The sequence below is a fragment of the Erpetoichthys calabaricus genome, chromosome 5 (assembly GCF_900747795.2).
Source record: "Erpetoichthys calabaricus chromosome 5, fErpCal1.3, whole genome shotgun sequence".
NCBI classification, from domain to species: Eukaryota; Metazoa; Chordata; class Cladistia; order Polypteriformes; family Polypteridae; genus Erpetoichthys; species Erpetoichthys calabaricus.
Window position 1 is genome coordinate 244,390,303 of NC_041398.2, and position 23,602 is coordinate 244,413,904.

The window sequence follows — 23,602 nt, forward strand, 5'->3', positions numbered from 1 at the left end:
AATTTTCTGGGAGAAATGGTGCATTTACTGGGAAAATTCCAGGGGTGCCGATAATTTCGGCCATGACTCTATATGGCAGTTCCCCTTCACGCGATGAAAGCAGTCAGCTTTCTCATACTTGAGAAACATTGGTAAAGAGGGATGCACAGGGACCAAACATGCCAGTAGATGGCGCCGCCGTTAACGTCTGTTGCAACGTGCGGCCATCTTGTCGATGATAAATACGGGGACGTATGGTGAACGTTGTGTCGGTCTAAAGGTGTCCTGCGCTTCACCAAGGACATTTTTCCCAACCAAACACCCCATGACCTCCTCCTGGTCACAAAGCAGCCCCATGCCCAGTTTGGTGGCGATCGGACGCCCGGTGCAGATTTGTATGGAGGACAAACAAACAAACAAACATACATACATACATACATACATACTGCGACTCTGCTTTATATATTAGATAAATAAAATTCCAGTGTTTTTCCTCCCTCAGTAATTGAGCTGAAACCGATGAAGACTGAGTCATGTTGTCATCAAGCAATGGCTGACTGACACTTGCGAATGGCAGGCTATAGCACATATAGAGTGAGATGTGAGTGCAGAGGGATGCCAGGGCAGCACTTTTAACCATGATATAACAAAACATACTATTGAAGAATCGATTAGACAGATTGTCCAGATTTTAATTCTAAAAGTATGTTACCACTGCATCAAAAATAAGTGAAGAAACTCAGAAAATGAGAGTTACATCTCTGTTGACTAAATAATTATCATAGTAGGTATTCAAAACCCTCACCCTGCTGAACAACAGTCTTCATTAACAGTTTTAAAAAGACCCTTACAGAGGGAGAAAATTTATTGGTACCTGTCCACGAAAAATGAAGAACCCACAATTGTCACTGAAATAACCTGAAATTGACAAAAGTCATTGGCACCCATCATTGTTTGTTCCGTATTTAACAAAAACCAGACTCTGATTCGAAAGAATGTTTCAGATAATAACACAAATGAAAATGGCACTAGACAAAAATGAGCAGACCTTTAGAGTTTGCAATCACTGCACACAAAAGATTCCTGAGACGTCTGCTACCTGTCCACAGGTTGTTTGGCCCACTCGTCCTGAGCAAACTGCTCCAGCTGGGTCAGGTGTGAAGGGGGTCTTTGGCAGACTGCATGGTTCACTCCTCTCCATAGATGTTCGGTAGGATTCACATCAGGGCTCATAGAAAGCCACTTCAGAATAGTCCACTGTTTTGTTCTTCTCCATTCTTGGGTGCTTTTAGCTGATTATCCTGTTGGAAGGTCCATGACCTGCGACTGAGACAGAGGCTTCTGACAATGGGCAGTACGTTTCGCTCCAGAATGTCTTCATAGTCTTGAGATTTCATTGTTCCCTGCTCAGACCCAAGGCACCCTGTCATTTGGCTCACTCTTCCTGAGCAAACTGCATCGTCAATGAAGAGAAGTGTGCCAGGACCTGTGGCAGCCATACTTGCCCAAGCCATAACAGCCCCAGCACCGCCATGTTTAACAGATGGTGTGGTCTGCTTTGGATCTTGGGCAGTTACTTTTCATCTCCACTCTTTGCTCTCGCCATCACTCTGATGAGGTTCATCTTTGTCTGATCTGTCCACAAGACCTTTTCCCAGAATTCTGCAGGCTTTTCAAAGTCATTTTTTGCAAACTCTAATCTGGCCATCCTGTTTTTGTGACCTCTGTGTTTCTGTTCATGAAGTCTAATGCTGATAGTCGTCTCTGACACGTCCACATCATCCCCCTGAAGACTGTTTCTGGTCTGTCATACAGACGTTTGGGGTCTTTTTCTTGACCATAGTGAGGATTCTTCTGTCTTCAGCAGTGGAGGTCTTCCTTGGCCTACCAGTCCCTTTCTGATTACTGAGCTCACCAGTGTGTTCTTCCTTCTTCATGATATTCCAGACAGTTGATTTTGGTCATCCTATGGTTTTACTGATGACTCAAATGGTTTTAGTCTTGTTTGTCAGCCTCATGATGCCTTCTTTGGCTTTCATTGGCACAGCTCTTGTCCTCAAGTTCAACAATGGCAACTACAGACTCTAAAAGTTAGAAGCAGGCTGAGGTATCTTATGAAGCAACAAAACCCAACTGAGGAATCACAAACACCTGTGACGCCAATTGTGGTGCCCTAAAATTGGGGGGGGTACCTTGTAGAAAAAGCGTGTGAGCAAAATATCTGCAAATCCCCTTAAATGAAGATAGATAGATAGATAGATAGATAGATAGATAGATAGATAGATAGATAGATAGATAGATAGATAGATAGATAGATAGATAGATAGATAGATAGATAGATAGATAGATAGATAGATAGATAGATAGATAGATAGATAGATACTTTATTAATCCCAAGGGGAAATTCACATACTCTAGCAGCAGCATACTGATAAAAAAATAATATTAAATTAAAGAGTGATAATAATGCAGGTATACAGACAATAACTTTGTATAATGTTAACGTTTACCCCCCCGGGTGGAATTGAAAAGTCGCATAGTGTGGGGGAGGAACGATCTCCTCAGTCTGTCATTGAAGCAGGACGGTGACAGCAGTCTGTTGCTGAAGCTGCTCCTCTGTCTGGAGATGATTCTGTTCAGTGGATGCAGTGGATTCTCCATGATTGACAGGAGTCTGCTCAGCGCCCGTCGCTCTGCCACGGTTGTCAGACTGTCCAGCTCCGTGCCTACAATAGAGCCTGCCTTCCTCACCAGTTTGTCCAGGCGTGAGGCGTCCTTCTTCTTTATGCTGCCTCCCCAGCACACCACCGTGTAGAAGAGGGCGCTCGCCACAACCATCTGATAGAACATCTGCAGCATCTTATTGCAGATGTTGAGGGATGGCAGCCTTCTAAGGAAGTATAGTTGGCTCTGTCCTCTCTTGCACAGAGCATCTGTATTGGCAGTCCTGTCTAATTTATCATCCAGCTGCACTCCCAGGTATTTATAGGTCTGCACCCTCTGCACATAGTCACCTCTGATGATCACGGGATCTGTGAGGGGCTTGGTCCTCCTAAAATCCACCACCAGCTATTTGGTTTTGCTGGTGTTCAGTTGTAGGTGGTTTGAGTCACACCATTTAACAAAGTCATTGATTAGGTCCCTATACTCCTCCTCCAGCCCATTCCTGATACAGCCCACGATAGCAGTGTCATCAGCGAACTTTTGCACATGGCAGGACTCCGAGTTGTATTGGAAGTCCGATGTATATAGGCTGAACAGGCCCGGAGAAAGTACAGTCCTCTGCGTCGCTCCTGTGCTGCTGACCACAATGTCAGACCAGCAGTTCCCGAGACGCACATACTGAGGTCTGTTTGTAAGATAGTCCACGATCCATGTCACCAGGTATGAATCTACTCCCATCTCTGTCAGCTTGTCCCTAAGGAGCAGAGGTTGGATGGTGTTGAAGGTGCTAGAGAAGTCCAGAAACATAATTCTTATAGCACCACTGCCTCTGTCCAAGTGGGAGAGGGATCGGTGTAGCATGCAGATGATGGCATCCTCCGCTCCCACCTTCTCCTGGTATGCGAACTGCAGAGGGTCGAGGGCATGGTGGACCTGTGGCCTCAGGTGGTGAAGCAGCAGCCGCTCCATGGTCTTCATCACATGTGACATCAGAGCGACAGACCGAAAGTCGTTCAGCTCACTAGGACAGTGATACCTTTGGGACTGGGGTGATGCAAGATGTTTCCAAAGCTTCAGGACTCTCCCCTGTTCCAGGCTCAGGTTGAAGATGCGCTGTAGAGGACTCCCCAGCTCCAACGCACAGGCCTTCAGCAGTTGTGGCGATACTCCATCTGGACCCGTTGCTTTGCTGGCACGAAGTCTCCTCAGCTCTCTGCCTACCTGGGCTGCTGTAATTATGGGTAACTCTCTCCTATGCTGGTATCAGCAGAAGGATGGGTGGAGGGTGTAGTACTCCGAGGTGAGTGGGTTAGGGTGGTCAAACCTGTTAAAGAAGTTGTTCATTTGGTTTGCTCTGTCCACATCTTTCTCAATGGTGGCACCCCGCTTCGAGCTGCAGCCAGTGATGATCTTCATCCCATTCCACACTTCCTTCATGCTGTTATTCTGCAACTTCTCCTCCAGCTTTCTCCTGTACTGCTCCTTCGCCGCCCTGAGCTGTACTCGGAGTTCCTTCTGCACGAGCTTGAGCTCATGCTGATCACCACCTTTAAAAGCTCTTTTCTTCTGGTTCAGAAGGCCCTTGATGTCACTTGTAATCCATGGCTTGTTGTTAGCAGAGCAGCGTACAGTTCTTACTGGAACTACAATGTCCATACAGAAGTTGATGTAGTCAGGTCTGCAATGTGCACTTTAATCACAACTGAATTTTTAGAGTTGAAATTTTAAACTGTAGAGCAGAGTAGAAAATCAAGGAAAACCTGGGTCTGTGTCCTAAACATTATAGAGGGCAGTGTACCAGCCTCAGCACCATTAGACGGGTCACCTCAGAATAGAGAGGTGAACTGAGACAATGAGTTTGGGAGGAGAGCTGTGTGGTGCTTGTCGCCAGGGCCGTCTGAACAGCATTATGGGCCCCGGGGCAAAGCAGTGCACTGGGGTCCCTACCTACACAACTACTCAGCAAGTCACTACATACATAGATTAGCGTGGGGCCCCCGGGCAACTGCCCAGCATGCCTATGTGTTAAGATGGCCCTGCATTTTAGAAATTGGACGAGGGAGTCTGCCACTCCACTGAGGATACAAAGACCCAAAGAGGCAGCAGGGTTTTTGTTTTGTGTTTATTCATTTGATATTTTGTTTTCTCTCATGAGGCGTTTAATTAAAGCATCTATTTATAAAGAGACGCTTTTGGCAGCCTTTTTCCAGGTTAAGGTGGTACCGTCGCAAGCAAATAATAAGCTTAACACCCCCCAGCCGTGGGTTCAGGATCTGCTGTCCTGCTTGCCTCGTTAGTAGTTTTACAAGTCGTTTTGAATCTAAATATTTTTGGGAGATGTTGTTTGAACCAGCTTAACGTGTTAGCTTTCTGACTTAACGGAGCGGTCCTTTCATCCTTATGCTTCTTCTAATTCCTGATTGAACCTCAGTGGCTCCACGGTTTCAGCCTGTCTAATGAATAGCGTGGTTTGCTGTAGCCCGCAGCAGTTTAGTGCTGTGTCATTGCACACCTTGTTTGCTCCAGTCGAACGTCTCTGGAGGCTCCAGCAGCTAAAGCAGGCTTGATTAAATACTTAAATACTGTCCCAAGGTTTAAAAGGGAAAAAAAGAGAGAGGCTGCGTTGCCAGTGCCGATGTTTACATCCCTTAAGCAAGCCTCTATTGATTTTCGTCTCGTGTTTTTGTATTTCGACCTGCCGATTTGTTTTTAATCAGGTGATCAGGCCGATTTCAGGTGGGAAAACTTTGAATGGCAGTAACATCATCAAAATGCGGACACGACTGCCTCTTTTAAGAGTAAATGAATACACTGAGTGAAATCGCACTTTGCATAATAAAATGTAGCGGCGTTTGTGCTTTGTGTATCGGCGCTTCTGTACCTGCGTTGTATTTACAACTCATTTTAAATCAAAATGAATGTGTGTGTTCAGGGGTCACTTCCTTACCTGAAGGAGAGATGATCTTGGCTGAGTGGATCCAAGGTGCAAATACAGAAAGGATGCTTTGAAAGAGTGTCCATTCAGTAATGATTTGCCTTCCCTGCCGCCTGCTTCTACCTCATTGCATCTGCTTGACTAGAAGGCTCCCCTGCCTGTGTTCTGTCATGGATGGCGTCGCAGTGTTTGTCACAGAGTATGGCTTCCCTGCAGCCTGCTGCCCTTTGAGGCCTGGCCGATTTTCACTAGCCTTTCATATCAGCCTACAACTATGTGTCAGCTGGGTTTAGACCTTCTCTGGTGGTCTCTTGTGGAGCCTTTGCATCACAAAAGCAAATCCAAGTGACCTTTATTTTTAACTTCCGCCATTTTACAATGAGCAACCATCATGGCTGCTTTATTATACAACTGCACTATGTGGTAAAGAGAAAAATTTGGTACTCACATTTACAGAAGATGCTGACAGTGATCTCTCTTGTGTGTCAGTACATCTCTACAAGGCTGGCGACATGACGGCAGCCACCTATCGGGCCGCAGACGAGACAGTGGAGGTGGGCAACCCAATACATTTAATGGCTGGGGCATAAGCACGTGAAGAGATGTGGACAAATTTGTTGTTCCTCTTCCTTCAAAAAAGAAGAACCCACAATTGTCTCGAAAATAACTTAAAACTGCTAAAAGTAATTGGCACCCGTCATTGCTTATTCCGTATTCAACTAAAGAAGGACTTTGCTTTCAAGAATTTATTCAACAAAATATCTCAAATAATAACACAAATTAAAATGATGTGGACAAAAAAAATGATGGGACCCTTCACCTAATATTTTGTTGCACAACCTTTAGAGCAGTGATTTCTTAATCTTTTTTGAAGTCACGGACCATCACTGGCTTTAAGAATTTGATGGAAGCTATGGACCCCCTTCCTCAGAATTATTCACATAAACACAGGTTTGCATGCAATGAATATAATGTACTTTATTTATCGAGATTTGATTGTCTCATATGTATATGACAGAGAGAGAGTATTATTAAACTTTAAAGTAAACACTCCTTTTTTATGCAAAAAGTAACGGCCACTCATTATAATTATGAAATACAATCTTCATGTGCAGTTGGCACCAATGTTCCCTCTAAGGAGTAGCATATAGTGAGCAAAAAACATTGTTTATGAGCGACATTTTGTTTAAGCCAAAAATTTATGAGCACCAACTCCGACGGTCGGAGTGAGCGATCATGCGATAAGTACGAGCGACGCCGTCGGAATGAGCGATCGTGCGGGAAGTATGAGCGACGCTCTGAATTCGTGTGAGCGATCGCTCACGCGCTCAGCTTAGAGGGAACATTGGTTGGCACCCTGCCCGGGATTGGTTCCTGCCTTGTGCCCTGTGTTGGCTGGGATTGGCTCCAGCAGACCCCCATGACCCTGTGTTCGGATTAAGCTGGTTGGAAAATGGATGGATGGATCTTCATGTGCAAATTAAAACAGATCTACTACTACTATGTTTTGTTCTACCATTACTACGATTACTACCATATTTCCCCAAAAACAAGATTATAGACTGGCATACCCCGACTAGAGCTGCTGTTTATCTGTGCATGTCGCATCTGTTTTTGTTAGTCATTTTATTTCGGTTTTTATAAACTGTTATATTCAGATTATATTAATTTTTACTCCAAAAGATGCACTAGGGCTTATTTTCAGGGGATGTCTTACATTTATTCATGTACAACAATATACATTTTTTTCAATTACAGTCATGTCATCTTCTTCTGGAATATCATCATAACTCTCCACATTCAAACCCTGAATTTCTTGCTACTCCAGCCACTTTTAATAATAATTCTTTGCATTTATATAGCGTTTTTCTCACTACCTGCAATTGCAAGTTAAGGGCCTTGCTCAAGGGCCCAACAGAGCAGAGTCCCTTTATTGGCATTTACGGGATTCGAACTGGCAACCTTCCGATTGCCAGTGCAGATCCCGAGCCTCAGAGCCACCACTCCTTCAGGATCGATGTGTGTGGTTCGATGTCCGACATACAAATGTATTCATGGTGCTTTTTTATTCAAGCATCGCATATTCCCCAGCATAATGACACAATATATTTTACACATACCATCTTCGGTGCATCAGAATGTACGGGGGCGTATTTGAGCCACAGAGAAAAACATTAAGGACACGGTGAAAATGTCAATTTTGTGATTAAAGTAGAAATTTCGGCTTCAACCTCAAAATGTCCACTTTAACTTTAAAGTGGACTGTCATAAACTTCATCTTAAAACTGACCCGGTTGTTAATCGCTACGAGCTTCTGGGGCTTCCTCCTGACCTGACAGCAGTGGCAAGCAGCAATAGATCAGCACACAGAACACATTACATTTATGATATTCCAGCTCTCTGCACATTTAGAATCCTTAGATTTATACTTGATATCACTTTCATGATGAAATGCATTAAACTATGTATGTTACATTTTACAGATAAATCGTTAACTTTGTTTAAATAATGGATACTGTCAATAGTTACACATATGGGGGTGGCACAGTGGCAGAGTGGTAGCGCTGCTGTCTCACAGGGAGTCACATTGCTGGTGCTCCCTGCCTGGGGTTTGCATGTTTTCCTGGTGGGTTTCCACAGTGTGCTCCAGTTTCCATCCAAAGACCTGAAGGTTTGGGGATTTGGTGACGCTAAAATGATGCCAGTGTGTGTATGTGTGCTTGTGTTCAGCTTGTGATGAGCTGATGCCCCGTCCAGGGATTTTGTTTCTGTCTTACGCATCCCTGGATTGATGGATGTAATCATTAAACATCCTTTTCAGAGATATTGTGGCAAGGTGTCCTCGGAATTTAATGGATATTTTGGGCACACGTGTTGCATCGCATGAAGTATAAAAACCCGGCCTTAGGCACCTCACTTTTCAGCTGACGATCTTGACTATGGGCTTATATTACAGAGCAGCCTGAAAATCATGCTGGGCTTATTTTCGGGGAAATTCGTTACTGCTACATCTGCTCTCTCGTTAACTACTTTATTTCAATGAGAAGGTTGTTCTCATTTGCTTTGAATAAGAATATGAAACTGTGGAGTGGTCTTCGACAAGGTGACACGCATATCATCGTTGACATCCAATCTATTTCGACTTTTCGTGTTGATAGAAACATGTGCTGAAAAGCCTGATTCACAAAGGTGTGTAGTAGCAAAGGGAATCGGCGCACTCATACCAGACGAGGATAGGCGCCCTGTGCCAATGCACACCAGAATTCTCCAGGGCTTTTCCAGTTGAGTTTGTTTCATAACATTTCCTTTGTCCTCAAGTCAATGAGGTCATCATTGGCAAGTTGTTCATCACTGATACAGTCTATTTCGGCTAGGAAAGGATTATGAATCCACATTTCTTATAACTTTAAGATCACCTGAGCCAAAGTAACCTTTGAAAGAGTTCTGCAGAGTCTCCAAATGTCTGCAGAATTCTGCCTACAGAGAAGCTGACAGGGCATTGTTGCTTTCACTTCCATCCTGCTGAAGCACTTCTTCTAACACTAAAAACTCTGCATAGTTGTCTGCCTCCAATCTTCTTTTTCCACAGCGGCAGCTTATGTTTCTCACGAGTAGTAACTCACGCATTAGGCTTAGGTGAGATAAATGTTTGCAAGAAGAATGATACACGAGATAAATAACATTGAGAGACATAACACACAAGAAAAATCACATGAGAAAGTTCACGCGAGAAAAATCAACAGTACCGGGCTGTATAGTGAATATAAACCTGACCCACGGACCCCCTGAAACCCATACATGGTCCACAGACCTCAGATTAAGAGGCAATTGCTGCAAACAGGCGATTCTTGGAGCTGTCCATGAGCCTTCTGCACCTGTCCACAGGTTGTATGGCCCACTCATACTGACCAAACTGTGTCAGCTGGGTCAAATTTGAAAGGGGCCTTTTTCTAGACTGCATGTTTCAGTTCTTTCCATAGATTTTCGATGGGACTCAAATCAGGGCTTATAGATGGCCACTTCAGAATAGTCCAATGTCGCGTTTTCAGCCGTTCTTGGGTGCTTTTTGCTGTGTGTTTTGGCTCATTATCCTGTTGGAGGATCCATGACCTGCAACTGAGACAAAGCTTTGACACTGGGCAGCACAAGTCACTCCGGAATGTCTTGATAGTGTTGAGATTTCATAGTTCAGCACAGACTCGAGGCACTCCATAACCCCAGAGGCAGCACAGCAGCCCCAAAACGTAAGCAAGCCTTCTCAATGTTTCATAGTCGGTCTGCTGTTCTTTTCTTTGAAAGCTTCATTTTCTCATCTTTGAGCATGCAGCTGATGTGACTTGCCAGAAAACTCCAGTTGTGTCTCATCTGTCCAAAGGACATTCTCACAGAAGCATTGTGGATTGTTAGAATATAGTTTAGCAAATTACAGTCCTTCACCATTGAGCCCACTGTCACACAAAAAGCAATGGATGGTGTGATCAGACACTGATGCACCTTGATCTTGGAGTTCAGCTTGTATCTCTTTGAAATTTTTCCTTGGCTTTGTGTCTGCCTCTCCTTCTGCCCATTCTGGTTGTCAGTTTTCCTCTTGTGGCTGTCCCATGGACCTTAAAGTTCATAATGACATTTACATTCTAGCCTTTGCCTTTAACATGTTCGTATAACATTGTCTTTCTGATCTCCTCAGACAACTCTTTCCTTTGTTTTCTGTGGTCCATGTTCAGTGTGGGACACACAAGTCTGACACCAAACAACAGAGTGACGACTTTTCTCCATTTAAATCGGCTAAATGACTGATTGTATGATTGGAGACTTGTGTGATATGAATTAAAGAAAACAGCGAGTTTGAAGAATCAATCAAATCCAGTTTTTGATGATCTTTTCTAGAGGTACCAACAAATGACTCCAGGGCAGTTTAGAAGATCTTTGTAGAATAAGCCGTACTCGATCTCTTGTCACACTTGATTTGCTTTACTCTGACGTATCAAAGACATGCAGGTATACAGGGAACAACTGCTTTTCATTCCATCATTTTCAGGAGGCAGACAAATGCTTTTTCAATGAACTGCAAGGGTACAAACTCAATTGTCCAAATTTGTAGATACTCATTTTGGAATCCTGACCTCACACAGCTCACTTTTACTGATAGCGGATTAGACACAGACATACTGTACATACATTTACATTAATTTACTTTGCAGATGTTTTTATCCAAAGTGACTGGATAAAAAGGTCAACATAATCCAATAAACATCAGCCCTGGGGGACTGTTTAGTAACAAGTGTTACGGGACAAGGAAAGAAGATTGGTCATCACATGTAAAGAACTCTGAGCAAAAACTAGCAACTTACAATATCTTGGTTATAAAACCTAAAAGCTAATATTAGTTAGACAGGAATTCGCTAAGCAAGTGGCTCTCCAAACGCTTCTTAAACACATTGAGGGAGTCAGAATTTCATAAGAAGGTGGGTAGCGCATTCCACCAGCTACACATGAAAAGATTCTGGAAAAGAGGTGGCATCACCAGATACTCTATGTGTGTCTGTGTGTGTGTATATATATATATATATATATATATATATATATATATATATATATATATATATAAGAAATATATACACACACATTAGCTGTATCCGGCCACGTGTTGCTGTGGCTCAGTCTGGTTATACAATATTTTTTGTTGTTCCATTGTCTGTGCAGAATGTTAGACTGAATAATATTGTTAAGTTCATAGACGTCTTTGTTTTTGGCTGCAAGAATAGCTCGTTCACTCAGCTAATCGTGATTCTTATTCAATTCTTCTTTTGATGTCACTAAATTGCAGAAGTTATGAGGCAATGAAATTCGTCGTGAGGTCAGATCAACTGGCACCTTTCTGTTCCCAATTTCCAGATTTCTCCAACCCCGTTATTGACAGTTTGCATTATTTGATTGTAAATGCCTTTTTGTTGAAGCGTTAGCTTAGGAATATTTGATTGCACATACGACAAAAGATCACCCGTGTTGTAATTTTGTTCACGACGCAATTCTACATCGAACGAAGCAGCAGCAGATCGATTCGGTGATGGCGTTCCCAATTGATTAAAAACTTTGTTCGCGATTTCTAAGCACAAATCTTCAATCATTATCAATGCTTAGTTGTAGATTTCTGCTGTGAAATCCATGTTTATATTTGAATTTTACTTGCGTATTCGACGGAAAATATCTTCAGCCATGTGCGATTTATATTTCTCCCATAACTGTGTTGCAGATGAAGGAGAGCAGGCGGTCAATATGATTGCAAACAATGCACGAATTTGATTTGGATGTGACGTGTTGCACACGTCATTAATGTATACATCCCAGTGTCGGTCGTTCTCCAATAAATTCAGAGCTTGACATGTACTGCGGAAAGTGGCATGTGTAACACCGTTGACAATTCTCAGTTGCTGGAAAGACGTTGGACCGGGCACATTTACCAACAGCATGCGAAGAAAGAAGCATTCATCTTGATTGGGATGCACGGTGTACAGTCTGCCTATCGTAGTTTCTTTGAATATGCCAGGTTGTCCGTTGACTCGCTCTCCTCGTTTGCGTCGTTCAAATGATTTTCTACTCGCATTCCATGTGTAATACGTAGGCACTTCCGAATACAGCAGTGTTTTTGCAGACGTGTCATTTTGACACAACGTGAAGAAAGCAGTTAACATTGTAGCTGGTGGATTCAGGGCTATTTGTTGCATATTTGGAGCTGTGAAATAAACGCGTTGTCCATTTTCTAGATGTACTGCTAAGTGAACAACATCTGGACTTCGTTCATGTATGGAAAATGAAAGAATTCGCCATACAGCTTCATTGCTGCTTATGTATCTTCCAGCCTAATACTGTGCGATTTCATTGATATGAAAGACCGCATTCCTATCACTTCTTTGTGGTTGCACGCCAAAAACTGCCATGTTGTTGCCTTTATTCATGTACTTACAAATGTATTTGATCAAAACATTGAAATGTAACCGTAAAATATTTAGTACAACGTGTGTTGCTTTTACATCCAACAGATGGTGCTGTGTTTTCAAAAAAAGCATGTTTTTACCTGTCACAGGTGTGACATCTATATAATAGGTATATAAAAACACGCGCGTATTCGAATGCAACGTTGTGTCTCCTTTCGGAGATTTAAGGTTTTGAACAAACGAACATTTACATTTTTATTTATATAGATATATGTCCATCCATCCATTATCCAACCTGCTATATCCTAAGTACAGGGTCACGGTGGTCTGCTGGAGCCAATCCCAGCCAACAAGGCAAGAAACAAACTCAGCCCACCACAGGACACTATATATATATATATATATATATATATATATATATATATATATATATATATATATATATATATAATATAGATAGTGTGATAGTTTGTAGTCTCTGTGACCCCTTGAACCCTCAGACTGGACGTCAGACACCAGATTAAAAGTCCAAATAATAGTTTTATTATTAATAATAATAATAATAATAATAATTGTGCACAAAGCACCCTCTACTTCACAATACTCAAATAATACTAATTCCTACAAACAATAACCAATCCTCCACTCCCAGACGCGTTGCCACCCTTCCACCCAGCTCAGCTCCCCGTCTGGGAGTTCCCATCGTCCTTTTATATTCCCTGACCCGGAAGAGTTTCTGCCCAATCAGTCTACAGTTCCTTATTCCTTCCGGGTCAGGGTAAACAGTCCTTTTCTTCAACCCGGGAGCACATCGTATCTTCCTGTCACGTGACCATGACGTACTCCCGGGTTATAGGGCACATAAGAGCCTCCAAGTCCTCCTACAGCGACTCCTGGTGGCCCCCAAGGTATCCAGCAGGGCTGCGTATAAAAACTACATAGTCCATGAGACCCTGCTGGAACTCGGGGAACGTTCACCCTGTTGGGAGAGCTCCTCCTGGCGGCCTGGGGGTGAGAGCCGGAATCGAAAGCCGGCAATCCACCACAATAGATATATAGAGATATATATAGAGAGATATACAGGGTGGTCCAGATCTAATTATGCAATTATTGCATTGCATTAAAAGTTGCATAGTTAGATGTGGACTACCCTATATATATATATATATATATATATTGTGGCGGATGGCCGGGACCCATGCAGCCATGAGATGCACTTTACATCCCCCAGAACACTTGGTGGCAGCCCCTCTGGGTTGCTTTGGGGCCACAATTATGTTACACTGGAGCTCATCCCTATTGGGCCTTGTGGCCACCTCCACAAGGAGCTGCAAGGCTTCCTGAGCCCGTCTGGGCTGTAACGCAGCCACACACAGAAGTGCAGCCTAATTAGGCTGATTACCACCTGAAGCACTTCCTAGTGGGCTTTAAAAGAAGGCTGCAGCCACTAATCAAGACACCAGAGTTGGGAGGAGGAGGACGAAGTTGCCTTGTTGAAGTGGAGGAAGAAACAGTGTGGTTTTTTGTATTTGTTTGGTGATTTTGGGACTGTGCTGTGGTTGGGGGACATGGGGAAAACGTACCCTCCAGCTGAAGAAAATAAATAGTTGTTTTATTTTACGTGTGCCTCCATGTCCAGTCTGTGTCGGTTCAGGTCAGACACCAGAGAGAGTGTCCAGGGCTTAGCACATGTCCAGGCACCCCCTGGCGATGGCCATGAGCCTCCATAGGGTTGAGCTTCCAAACTCTGTTTCCATGTCCCCAACACCCACCAGGACAGCTGCCCTCTCGTGTTTCTGGGGAACGTGCAGCTCCTCTCCCAGTCCTTCCACTCTCCGGGCGTTCCGGCTAGGTATGAACCCCAGCTGTCCTCCACAATATATATATATATATTGTGATGGTCACAGTTTGCTGGTCCTGATTTGGCTCTTTTTGTGTCTCATTATTGCTTGGCAGCTAATTAAGGAAAAAGAAACAATGAAGGGGTCTGAGTCTTCAAGAGCAAGTCAAATAAGATGAATCAAAAGAAGTTAATTAGCAGCAATGACAGGTCACGAATTAAGGAAAGGGTTAGAATGAAAACCTGCAGCCACTGCGGCCCTCCAGGACTGGAGTCTGAGACCACTGATGTAGACCCAGCGGTGTTGGACAGACTTCATGAGGTTGCCCCACCACCTTCACTAGCGGTTGCCGAGTGGAGAGAAGGGAAGAGAACTAGTTGATCAGTTACTGTTTCTTCTGTCTGGTTTGCCCCCCACCCCAGCCAATAGTGGTGATGGTGCTGGTGGTTGGTAGCTAGTGCTTCAATAAAAGGTTCAGGCTGGTCACCTCCTTCACACAGAGAGGAAGAAGTCTGTAAATAATAAATGTGAAAATAAATAAATCAGTGCAGCTTTTGGCATGAATATGTAAATAAATCCAAAGGCAGAAGAGCAACTTCAAAGTAGAACAGTGGCACCAAGTGCCACATCAGGATACTAAGAACAGAAACCAAACAGATGAGGGTTAGTAACAGTTTATAAAAACCGAAATAAAATGATTAACAAAAAGAGATGCGACATGCACAGATAAACAGCAGCTCTAGTCGGGGTATGCCAGTCTATAGTTGTGAGTCTCTAGCCAGAGGCAGAAGGTGCATCTCGTATATAAGCAGGCAGATCTTTCGACATCTTTGGGGTCCTGTACAAGAGAGAAGAAGGAAGTGTGATTACTAAACATGTCCCTAACTTTATTTTTACAGACTTGAAATTACATTTAACTTGCCTTATTCCAACTCTTGTTTTTTTGGAAATATTCATAGAAATCGGGTTAAATTCTTTTGTTGGGGAATTTCTGTATTGAGGTGGAGTGGTAAATGTGTTCCTTTTTTTGCCTCGTGTCATAGCCTTCATTACACAAAAAGCATCGTTTTTAAGTGCAGCCGGCCTTTCATTCCATTTGCAGTTTTCGGCTGGAGCGGTGTGCGCAGCATGCATATTTCAGAGGCAAGGTAAAGCTGCCATGGCATTTGCTTTATACAGAAACGTGTTGTGGTCACTCGATTCAAAGGTGCAAATGTATTCAAGTGAAGACATGCAGAAGAAAGTGAATGTGGGTATTAAGACCTTGACAGCTTTCAAAAAAATTAAATAAATAAAACGTACCTGAATGACTGTTGTAAAATGTACACTTCTTTAAAAAAAAAATGACATGGGTTGCACAAGAATGTAAACTTTCTTAGTTTTGCCAAGCTGACCGTACTGTGAGTAAACTTCTTCTGTAGTTCCAGGATTGTTTCCTTCTGAGCCTGAATGTGGAGTGCTCCTCATAAGAACATAAGAAATTTGACAAACGAGACCATTCAGTCCATTGAGACCATTTGTTTGGCTAATAGTTCGGCTGTGCCAACATCTCATCCTGATTCTTTTTAAAGGTTCTCAAGATTTCTGATTCAACTCCATGTCTCGGTAGTTTGTCCCAGAGTCCCTTTCTGTAAAGAAGTGCTTCCTGGCTTCAGTTCTAAATACACTTTCCCTTCATTTCCACTGATGTCCTCGAATGTGTGATTCACCCTTAAGCTGAAAGAATGTTCCTGGATCTCCTTTATCAATGCCTTTGAGGATAGTAAACACCTACATGAGGTCTCCATGCAGTCTCGTAACAGAGAAGGACATGTTCTTAAGTCCCATGATGCACTTGGTTGCTCTCCTCTGCACAGTTTCCACTACTGCCAAGTCTTTCTTGCGCTGTGGTGACCAGAACTGCACACAACACTCCAATTTGTGGTCTCAGTAGTACATTATACAGTCTGAGCATAGCGTCCATTGACTTCAATTCAACAGTTTTTATGATATAACCTAAAAATTTATTTGCCGTTTTAATCGCTTCTGTGCATTACTTAGTCAATGAAAATAATGTTGTGTCAACGTAAACCCCTAAATCCCTAAATCTCATCTTGTATTTATAGTTGACGTTTCTGTTCCCCACTTGTAGCACGTTGCACTTTTCTACACTAAACTCCGGAGTGTTTGCTCAGTTCTGAAGCTCGTCCAGGTCTTTTTGAATTGTTTTTGGTGCCTCCTCAGTCTCTGCCATTACTCCAATTTTAGCATCATCTAAAAATTTGACAAGTTTACTAACTACACCAGAATCAATGCTATGAATGAAATTAGAAAAAGTATCAGAGGGTCCAAGGACAGATCCCTGAGGGACTCCACTGCTGTCCTCACTCCATTCTCCTTTTCTCTTTATTCTTGGTCTCCTTTTGGTTAACCAACTAGAAATCCATTATTTGAGGTCACCTCTGATGCCTACAGCTTCGAGTGTCAGAATTAATCTTTGGTGTATGATGACTGTATCAAAGGCATCTTGAAGGTCCAGGTAAATTCTGTTGTATGCTTTGTTTTTGTCAACTATTCTGGTTGTTTCTTCAAAAAAATCTAAAAAGGTTGGTTTGGCAGGACCTTGCTCTCATAAAGCCTTGCTGGCTGCTATTTAGAATTAGTTTTAATGTATCCATTTAAAATTAAATCTACAATACAATAAGTGTGTGCAGAAAGTAAAGGAGTCTGAATACTTTCTGAATCTACTGTAACAAAAAATTCAATAATACGTTTTACTGCACCGTTATAGTGATGAGTTACGGCTAAGTAACATTGCAACACTTTCTTCTCACCCTCTTCACTTGCTTAGAAGCCATGGTTAACTGCAAAAGCACACGAAATACTGTAGAGCACAAAGAGTTAACAGGTAAAGCACGCACGTCTGACTGAGAACAATGAACAGGGAGAGGCTGAACACGTGCTTAAATACAGTAATCGGCGCGTACGAACCGGAAGGGAAATGAAATAGAGCACAAAGAGTTCACAGCGAAAGCACGCACGCACGTGCAAGCACGCACGTCTGACCGAGAACAATGCAACACGTGCGGAAGTCATCGGCGCGCACAAACCGAAAGGGAAACTGGCTTGTTCATATACCGAGTGTGTTGTCGTGAACCGAGGCAAAAGTTTGGCAAACTTTTTGGTCGTATACCGAGTTGTACGTGTACCGAGACGTTCATGAACCGAGGTTCCCCTGTACCAGCAAAACCAAGGAGCTGGTGGTGGATTTTAGGAGGCCCAGGCCCCTCATGGACTCCGTGATCATCAGAGGTGACTGCGTGCAGAGGGTACAGACCTATAAATACCTGGGAGTGCAGCTGGATGATAAATTGGACTGGACTGCCAATACTGATGCTCTGTGTAAGAAAGGACAGAGCCGACTATACTTCCTTAGAAGGCTGGCGTCCTTCAACATCTGCAACAAGATGCTGCAGATGTTCTATCAGACGGTTGTGGCGAGTGCCCTCTTCTACGCGGTGGTGTGCTGGGGAGGCAGCATAAAGAAGAAGGACGCCTCACGCCTGGACAAACTGGTGAGGAAGGCAGGCCCTATTGTAGGCACGCAGCTGGACAGTTTGACATCTGTGGCAGAGCGACGGGCGCTGAGCAGACTCCTGTCAATCATGGAGAATCTACCACATCCACTGAACAGGATCATCTCCAGACAGAGGAGCAGCTTCAGCGACAGACTGCTGTCACCGTCCTGCTCCACTGACAGATAGAGAGGAAATGATCTCCTCAGTCTATCTACATTGTATCATATATAGTGCCTTTCATATCTATCTGTCATATAATGACTTTCATCTATCTGTTATATAGTGCCTGCGGTGGTTTGGCACCCTGCCTGGGATTGGTTCCTGCCTTGTGCCCTGTGTTGGCTGGGATTGGCTCCAGCAGACCCCCGTGACCCTGTGTTCGGATTCAGCGGGTTGGAAAATGGATGGATGGATGGATGTTATATAGTGCCTTTCACACCTATCTGTCTGTCTGTCTCTCTCTCCATCTATCTATCTATCTGTCTTATCTATCTATGAAATGTGAACAAAGAAGACACAAGACAAAAATCTGAAACCCTGACTGAAATACAACAGTTAGCACCTGTGCTTGAGCCCCCAACACACTCCCAACAGCACACCTTTCTCGCGACACTCTGACCATTTCTGACTTCTTTACCTTTTTCTTGACTATCAAGTCTGTCAGTTTTTCTCTTTCATTAACAGGTTCAGTTTTGCAGTTTTTTGGCAATAATGTTTTCATTTAATCATTTGTTCACTTGACTTTCATGTCATCATTTTTTGTTTTCCTGAGAAGTGAAAATTAACTGCAGCATAAAAAAAGGGTTGTGTTAATGATCTTAAAAGTTTGATTTCTTAAGTGGAATGTTTATCCTTTTTTTCTCTCTTCTTTTTAATTCAGGGTATCGTTGTAACGCCTCTGCTGCTTCTGCTGTTTGTAAGTAGAAATGCTTTATTTACTTTTTATAATGTTACCAATATTGAGAAGTGCTGTGACAGTGACAACTTGTTCCATACCTTCTGAATTATGATGAGCTGCTGTATTATTGGAGAACTGACTGAATCTGAATAATTAATCACATTTTCTATTTTATTCTTGATTATGTTGATTTGTTCACATGACACTTTTGGATCAGATCAGATTAGATTTTTGTTTGTTCCTGGTGATAAATTTGGCAACTTTATCATTTTGAATTTTATCATTCGATAACTGACTTATCTGTACAGTGGATTCCTGAACTTCTCAAATGTCATCACTGACGATTCTCCCTCTCTCAAGTATCGTGAAATGAATGAGCAGCTGTGTTATTGTGGAGTGAGTGGAACTTGTCACTTTCATTTCTAGGATTGGCCTACTCTGGCACTGTAATTTTAGCACACACTTAAACAAACCCGATCTACATAAGCAGTTCCAGAGTCCATCACTTCTCAGTTCTCTCCCACATACAGACTCGCTAGTTTCAGTGTGAACAGTACACGTGTCCCCTTATATAACCTAGACATTCAATGCGGACACACTTTAGTCCCTGAGAATAACCTGTGCCAGTGTGCTTCTTAAATTATTTTTTTACTTGCGACCCATCTTGCCCTTCTGAAGGGTTATGAGAACCATTAGATCTTTTGATCACCGCTGACAGTCATAGCGGGTGCAGTGCCCACTTTGTAGAATCATTACCGACAGTCATAGCAGAGTAATGTCGATTGCGTAAATTGCACATGGTGACCCATCATGAGACACTGCACAAATCCTACACAACCCTTTCCCATTGATAATACAGCAAGCCTTTAAGAAAACAAGACTTAGACACATGAAGGCTGATACATCTTGGGCAATGCCATCCACCAACCAATGATACATTAATCACAACCATGCTATCCTCAGTTGGGGACTTCTCCCTTAGCCTGCTAACCATATGGGAAAGAAAGTGGCAGCCATCCTCACACAAGGTGCCCAATATCTACTTTATTACTTCAGTCACTCAAGATACGCAGACAAAGTAATATCAAAATAGTATTTATTAAGAATAATATAATAGCAGCAGAGGAAAATATGGTAGAAAGTATAAATGGATAGTAGAGTCCTAGGTAAGAATAAACCTTTGCTTTAAAGTCAGAAAGCTTACTCAAGATTAGTAGCAAAGGAAGCATAATTGTGAAAAGAGGGTGTCACCTGATAGAGAAAAATAAAATCTTAATTCTGGTTTTACTTCAGCACTCATACACAAACAGGCTATTCAAACTCCAGCTATACATACATATACAGTACATATATATACAGTCATATGAAAATGTTTGGGAACTCCTCTCAGCCTTCATAATAATTGACTCTCCTTTCAACAATAAAGATAACAGTGGTCTGTCTTTCATTTCCTAGGAGTACTGCGGTGTTTTCCGAACAAAGATTTTTAGTGACGCAGTATTTAGTTTTATGAAGTGAAATCAAATGTGAAAAACTGGCTGTGCACAAATGTGGGTCCCCTTGTCATTGTGCTGATTTGAATGCCTGTCACTGCTCAATGCTGATTAGTTGATGAGCTCGTTAAGCCTTCATAGACAGGTGTGTCCCATCATGAGATATAAAGGTATTTAAGGTGGTCAATCGCAAGTTCTGCTTCCTTCCCTTTGACTCTCCTCTGAAGAGTGAAAGCATGGGATCCTCAAAGCAACTCAACAAAGATTGTTCAGTCTCCTGGTTTAGGGAAAGGATACAAAAAAGCCATCTCAGAGGTTTAAACTGTCAGTTTCAACTGTAAGGAATGGAATCAGGAAATGGAAGGCCACAGGCACAGTTGCTGTTAAACCCAGCAGGTCTGTCAGGCCAAGAAAAATACAGGAGCGGCACATGAGCAGGATTGTGAGAATGGTGACAGACAACCCACAGATCACCTCCAAAGACCTGCAAGAACATCTTGCTGCAGATGGTGTATCTGTACATCGTTCTACAATTCAGTGCAATTTGCACAAAGAACATCTGTATGGCAGGGTGATGAGAAAGAAGCCCTTTCTGCACTCACGCAACAAACAGAGTCGCTTGTTGTATGCCAATGCTCATTTAGACAAGCCAGATTCATTTTGGAACAAAGTGCTTTGGACTGATGAAACAAAAATCAGAATTTGGTAAGAACAAAAAGTGCTTTGCATGGCAGAAGAAGAACACTGCATTCCAAGAAAAACACCTGCTGCCTACTGTCAAATTTGGTGGAGGTTCCATCATGCTGTGGGGTGGGCTGTGTGGCTAGTTCAGGGACTGGGGTCCTTGTTAAAGTCGAGGGTCAGATGAATTCAACCCAATATCAACAAATTCTTCAGGATAATGTTCAAGCATCAGTCACAAAGTTGAAGTTACGCAGGGGTTGGATATTCCAACAAGACAATGACCCAAAACACAGTTCAAAATCTACAAAGGCATTCATGCAGAGGGAGAAGTACAATGTTCTGGAATGGCCATCACAGTCCCCTGACTTGAATATCATCAGAAATCTATGGGATGATTTGAAGCAGGCTGTCCATCAAATTGAACTGAACTGGAGAGATTTTGTATGAAGAATGGCCAACAAGACCTCCATCCAGAATCAGACACTCATCAAAGACTATAGGAGGACAGCGTCTAGAGGACAAAAGGAGGGTCAACTACGTATTGATGTCATATCTCTGTTGGGGTGCCCACATTTATGCACCTGTCTAATTTTGTTATGATGCATATTGCATATTTTTTGTTAATCCAATAAACTTAATGTCACTGCTGAAATCCTACTGTTACCATAAGGCATGTCAGATATTAAAAAGGAAGTTGCTACTTTGAAAGCTCAGCCAATGAGAAACAAAAATCCAAAGAATTAAGAGGGGTTCTCAAATGACTGTATACAGTAGCCTATATGTATGTATGTATGTGTATATATATATATATATATATATATATATATATATATATATATATATATATATACACATATATATATATATACACATATATATACTGCTCAAAAAATTAAAGGAACACTTTTGAATCAGAGTACTGTATATCATCAAGTCAATGAAACTTCTGGGCTATTGAGCTGGTCAGTTAAGTAGCAGAGGGGCTTTTTAATCAGTTTCAGCTGCTTTAGTGTTAATGAAATTAACAAGGGCACTACAGGGGCAACAATGAGAGGACCCCCAAAATAGGAATGAATGGTTTAACAGGTGGGCGGCACGGTGGCGCAGTGGTAGTGCTGCTGCCTCGCAGTAAGGAGACCCGGGTTCGCTTCCCGTGTCCTCCATGTGTGGAGTTTGCATGTTCTCCCCGTGTCTGCGTGGGTTTCCTCCGGGCGCTCCGGTTTCCTCCCACATTCCAAAGACATGCAGGTTAGGTGGATTGGTGATTCTAAATTGGCCCTAGTGTGTGCTTGGTGTGTGGGTGTGTTTGTGTGTGTCCTGTGGTGGGTTGGCGCCCTGCCCGGGATTGGTTCCCTGCCTTGTGCCCTGTGTTGGCTGGGATTGGCTCCAGCAGACCCCCGTGACCCTGTGTTTGGATTCAGCGGGTTGGAAAATGGATGGATGGATGGTTTAACAGGTGGAGGGACGCCACTGACATTTTTTCCTACTCATCTGTTTTTTCACTCGTTTTGCATTTGGCTACGGTCAGTGTCATTACTGGTAGCATGAGGCCATACCTGGACCCTACAGAGGTGGCGCAGGTAGTCCAGCTTCTCCAGGATGGCACATCAATACGTGCCATTCATTGCCAGAAGGTTTGCTGTGTCTCCCAGCACAGTCTCAAGGGCATGGAGGAGATTCTAGAACACAGGCAGTTCCTCTAGGAGAGCTGGACAGAGCCCCTTGTAGAAGGTCCTTAACCCATCACAGGGCCAGTATCTGCTCCTTTGGGCAAGGAGGAACAGGATGAGCCCTGGCAGAGCCTACAAAATGACCGCCAGCAGGCAGGCCGCTGGTGTGAATGTTTCTGACCAAACAATCAGAAACACAATTCACGAGGCTGGCCTGAGGGCCCGACATCTTCTAGTGGGCACCGTGGAGCTCGATTGTCATTTGCATTAGAATACCAGAATTGGCAGGTTCACCACTGGCAGGTGCCCTGTGCTTTTCACAGATGAGAGCACATGTGACAGGCGTGAAAGTGTCTGAATAAGCCGTGGAGAACGTTATGCTGCCTGTAATATCGTTCAGCATGAGCAGTTTGGTGGTGGGTCAGTGATGGTATGTCTGGGGAGGCATATCCATGGAGGGACGCACAGACCTCTACAGGCTAGACAACGGCATATTGACTGCCATTAGGTATCGGGATATAATCCTTGGACCCATTGTCAGACCCTATGCTGGTGCAGTGACTCTTGGGTTCCTCCTGGTGCACGACAATGCACGGCCTCATGTGGCGAGAGTATGCAGGCAGTGCCTGGAGAATGAAGGAATTGATACCATTGACTGGTGTTCTTGCAGTTCTCAGTGGTCTAACAATCACATCTTTCAGTGGAAGAATAGTAAATTGAATGACTTTAAAATAGTTTGACAAGAAGACAATCTTCCTCATCAAGACCAGTTAAACTTAATACAAACTCTTCTTTGCACCTTGACTGCAGAATTAGATTCATTGTATGCCGTAAAGGTGAACTCATTATGAGGGTCCAACCAATTGTTCGTGATCACTGAAATTTCTTTTAGTATAAAACACACATCATGCTCGGAGTCTATCGTGCCTGTCTTTATGTCTGTTTA

At 43.1% G+C, this 23,602-nt stretch overlaps 1 protein-coding gene across 1 annotated transcript in view; it reads left to right on the forward strand.

The window, feature by feature from the left end:
* slc10a7 (solute carrier family 10 member 7) overlaps nucleotides 1-23,602 on the forward strand; it is a 501,455-nt gene that overhangs the window by 351,331 nt on the left and 126,522 nt on the right. The window contains exon 6 of the mRNA XM_028802719.2: nucleotides 18,792-18,827. Within this exon, the coding sequence (XP_028658552.1) occupies nucleotides 18,792-18,827 (36 nt within the window). The remainder of the gene's footprint in view (nucleotides 1-18,791; nucleotides 18,828-23,602) is intronic.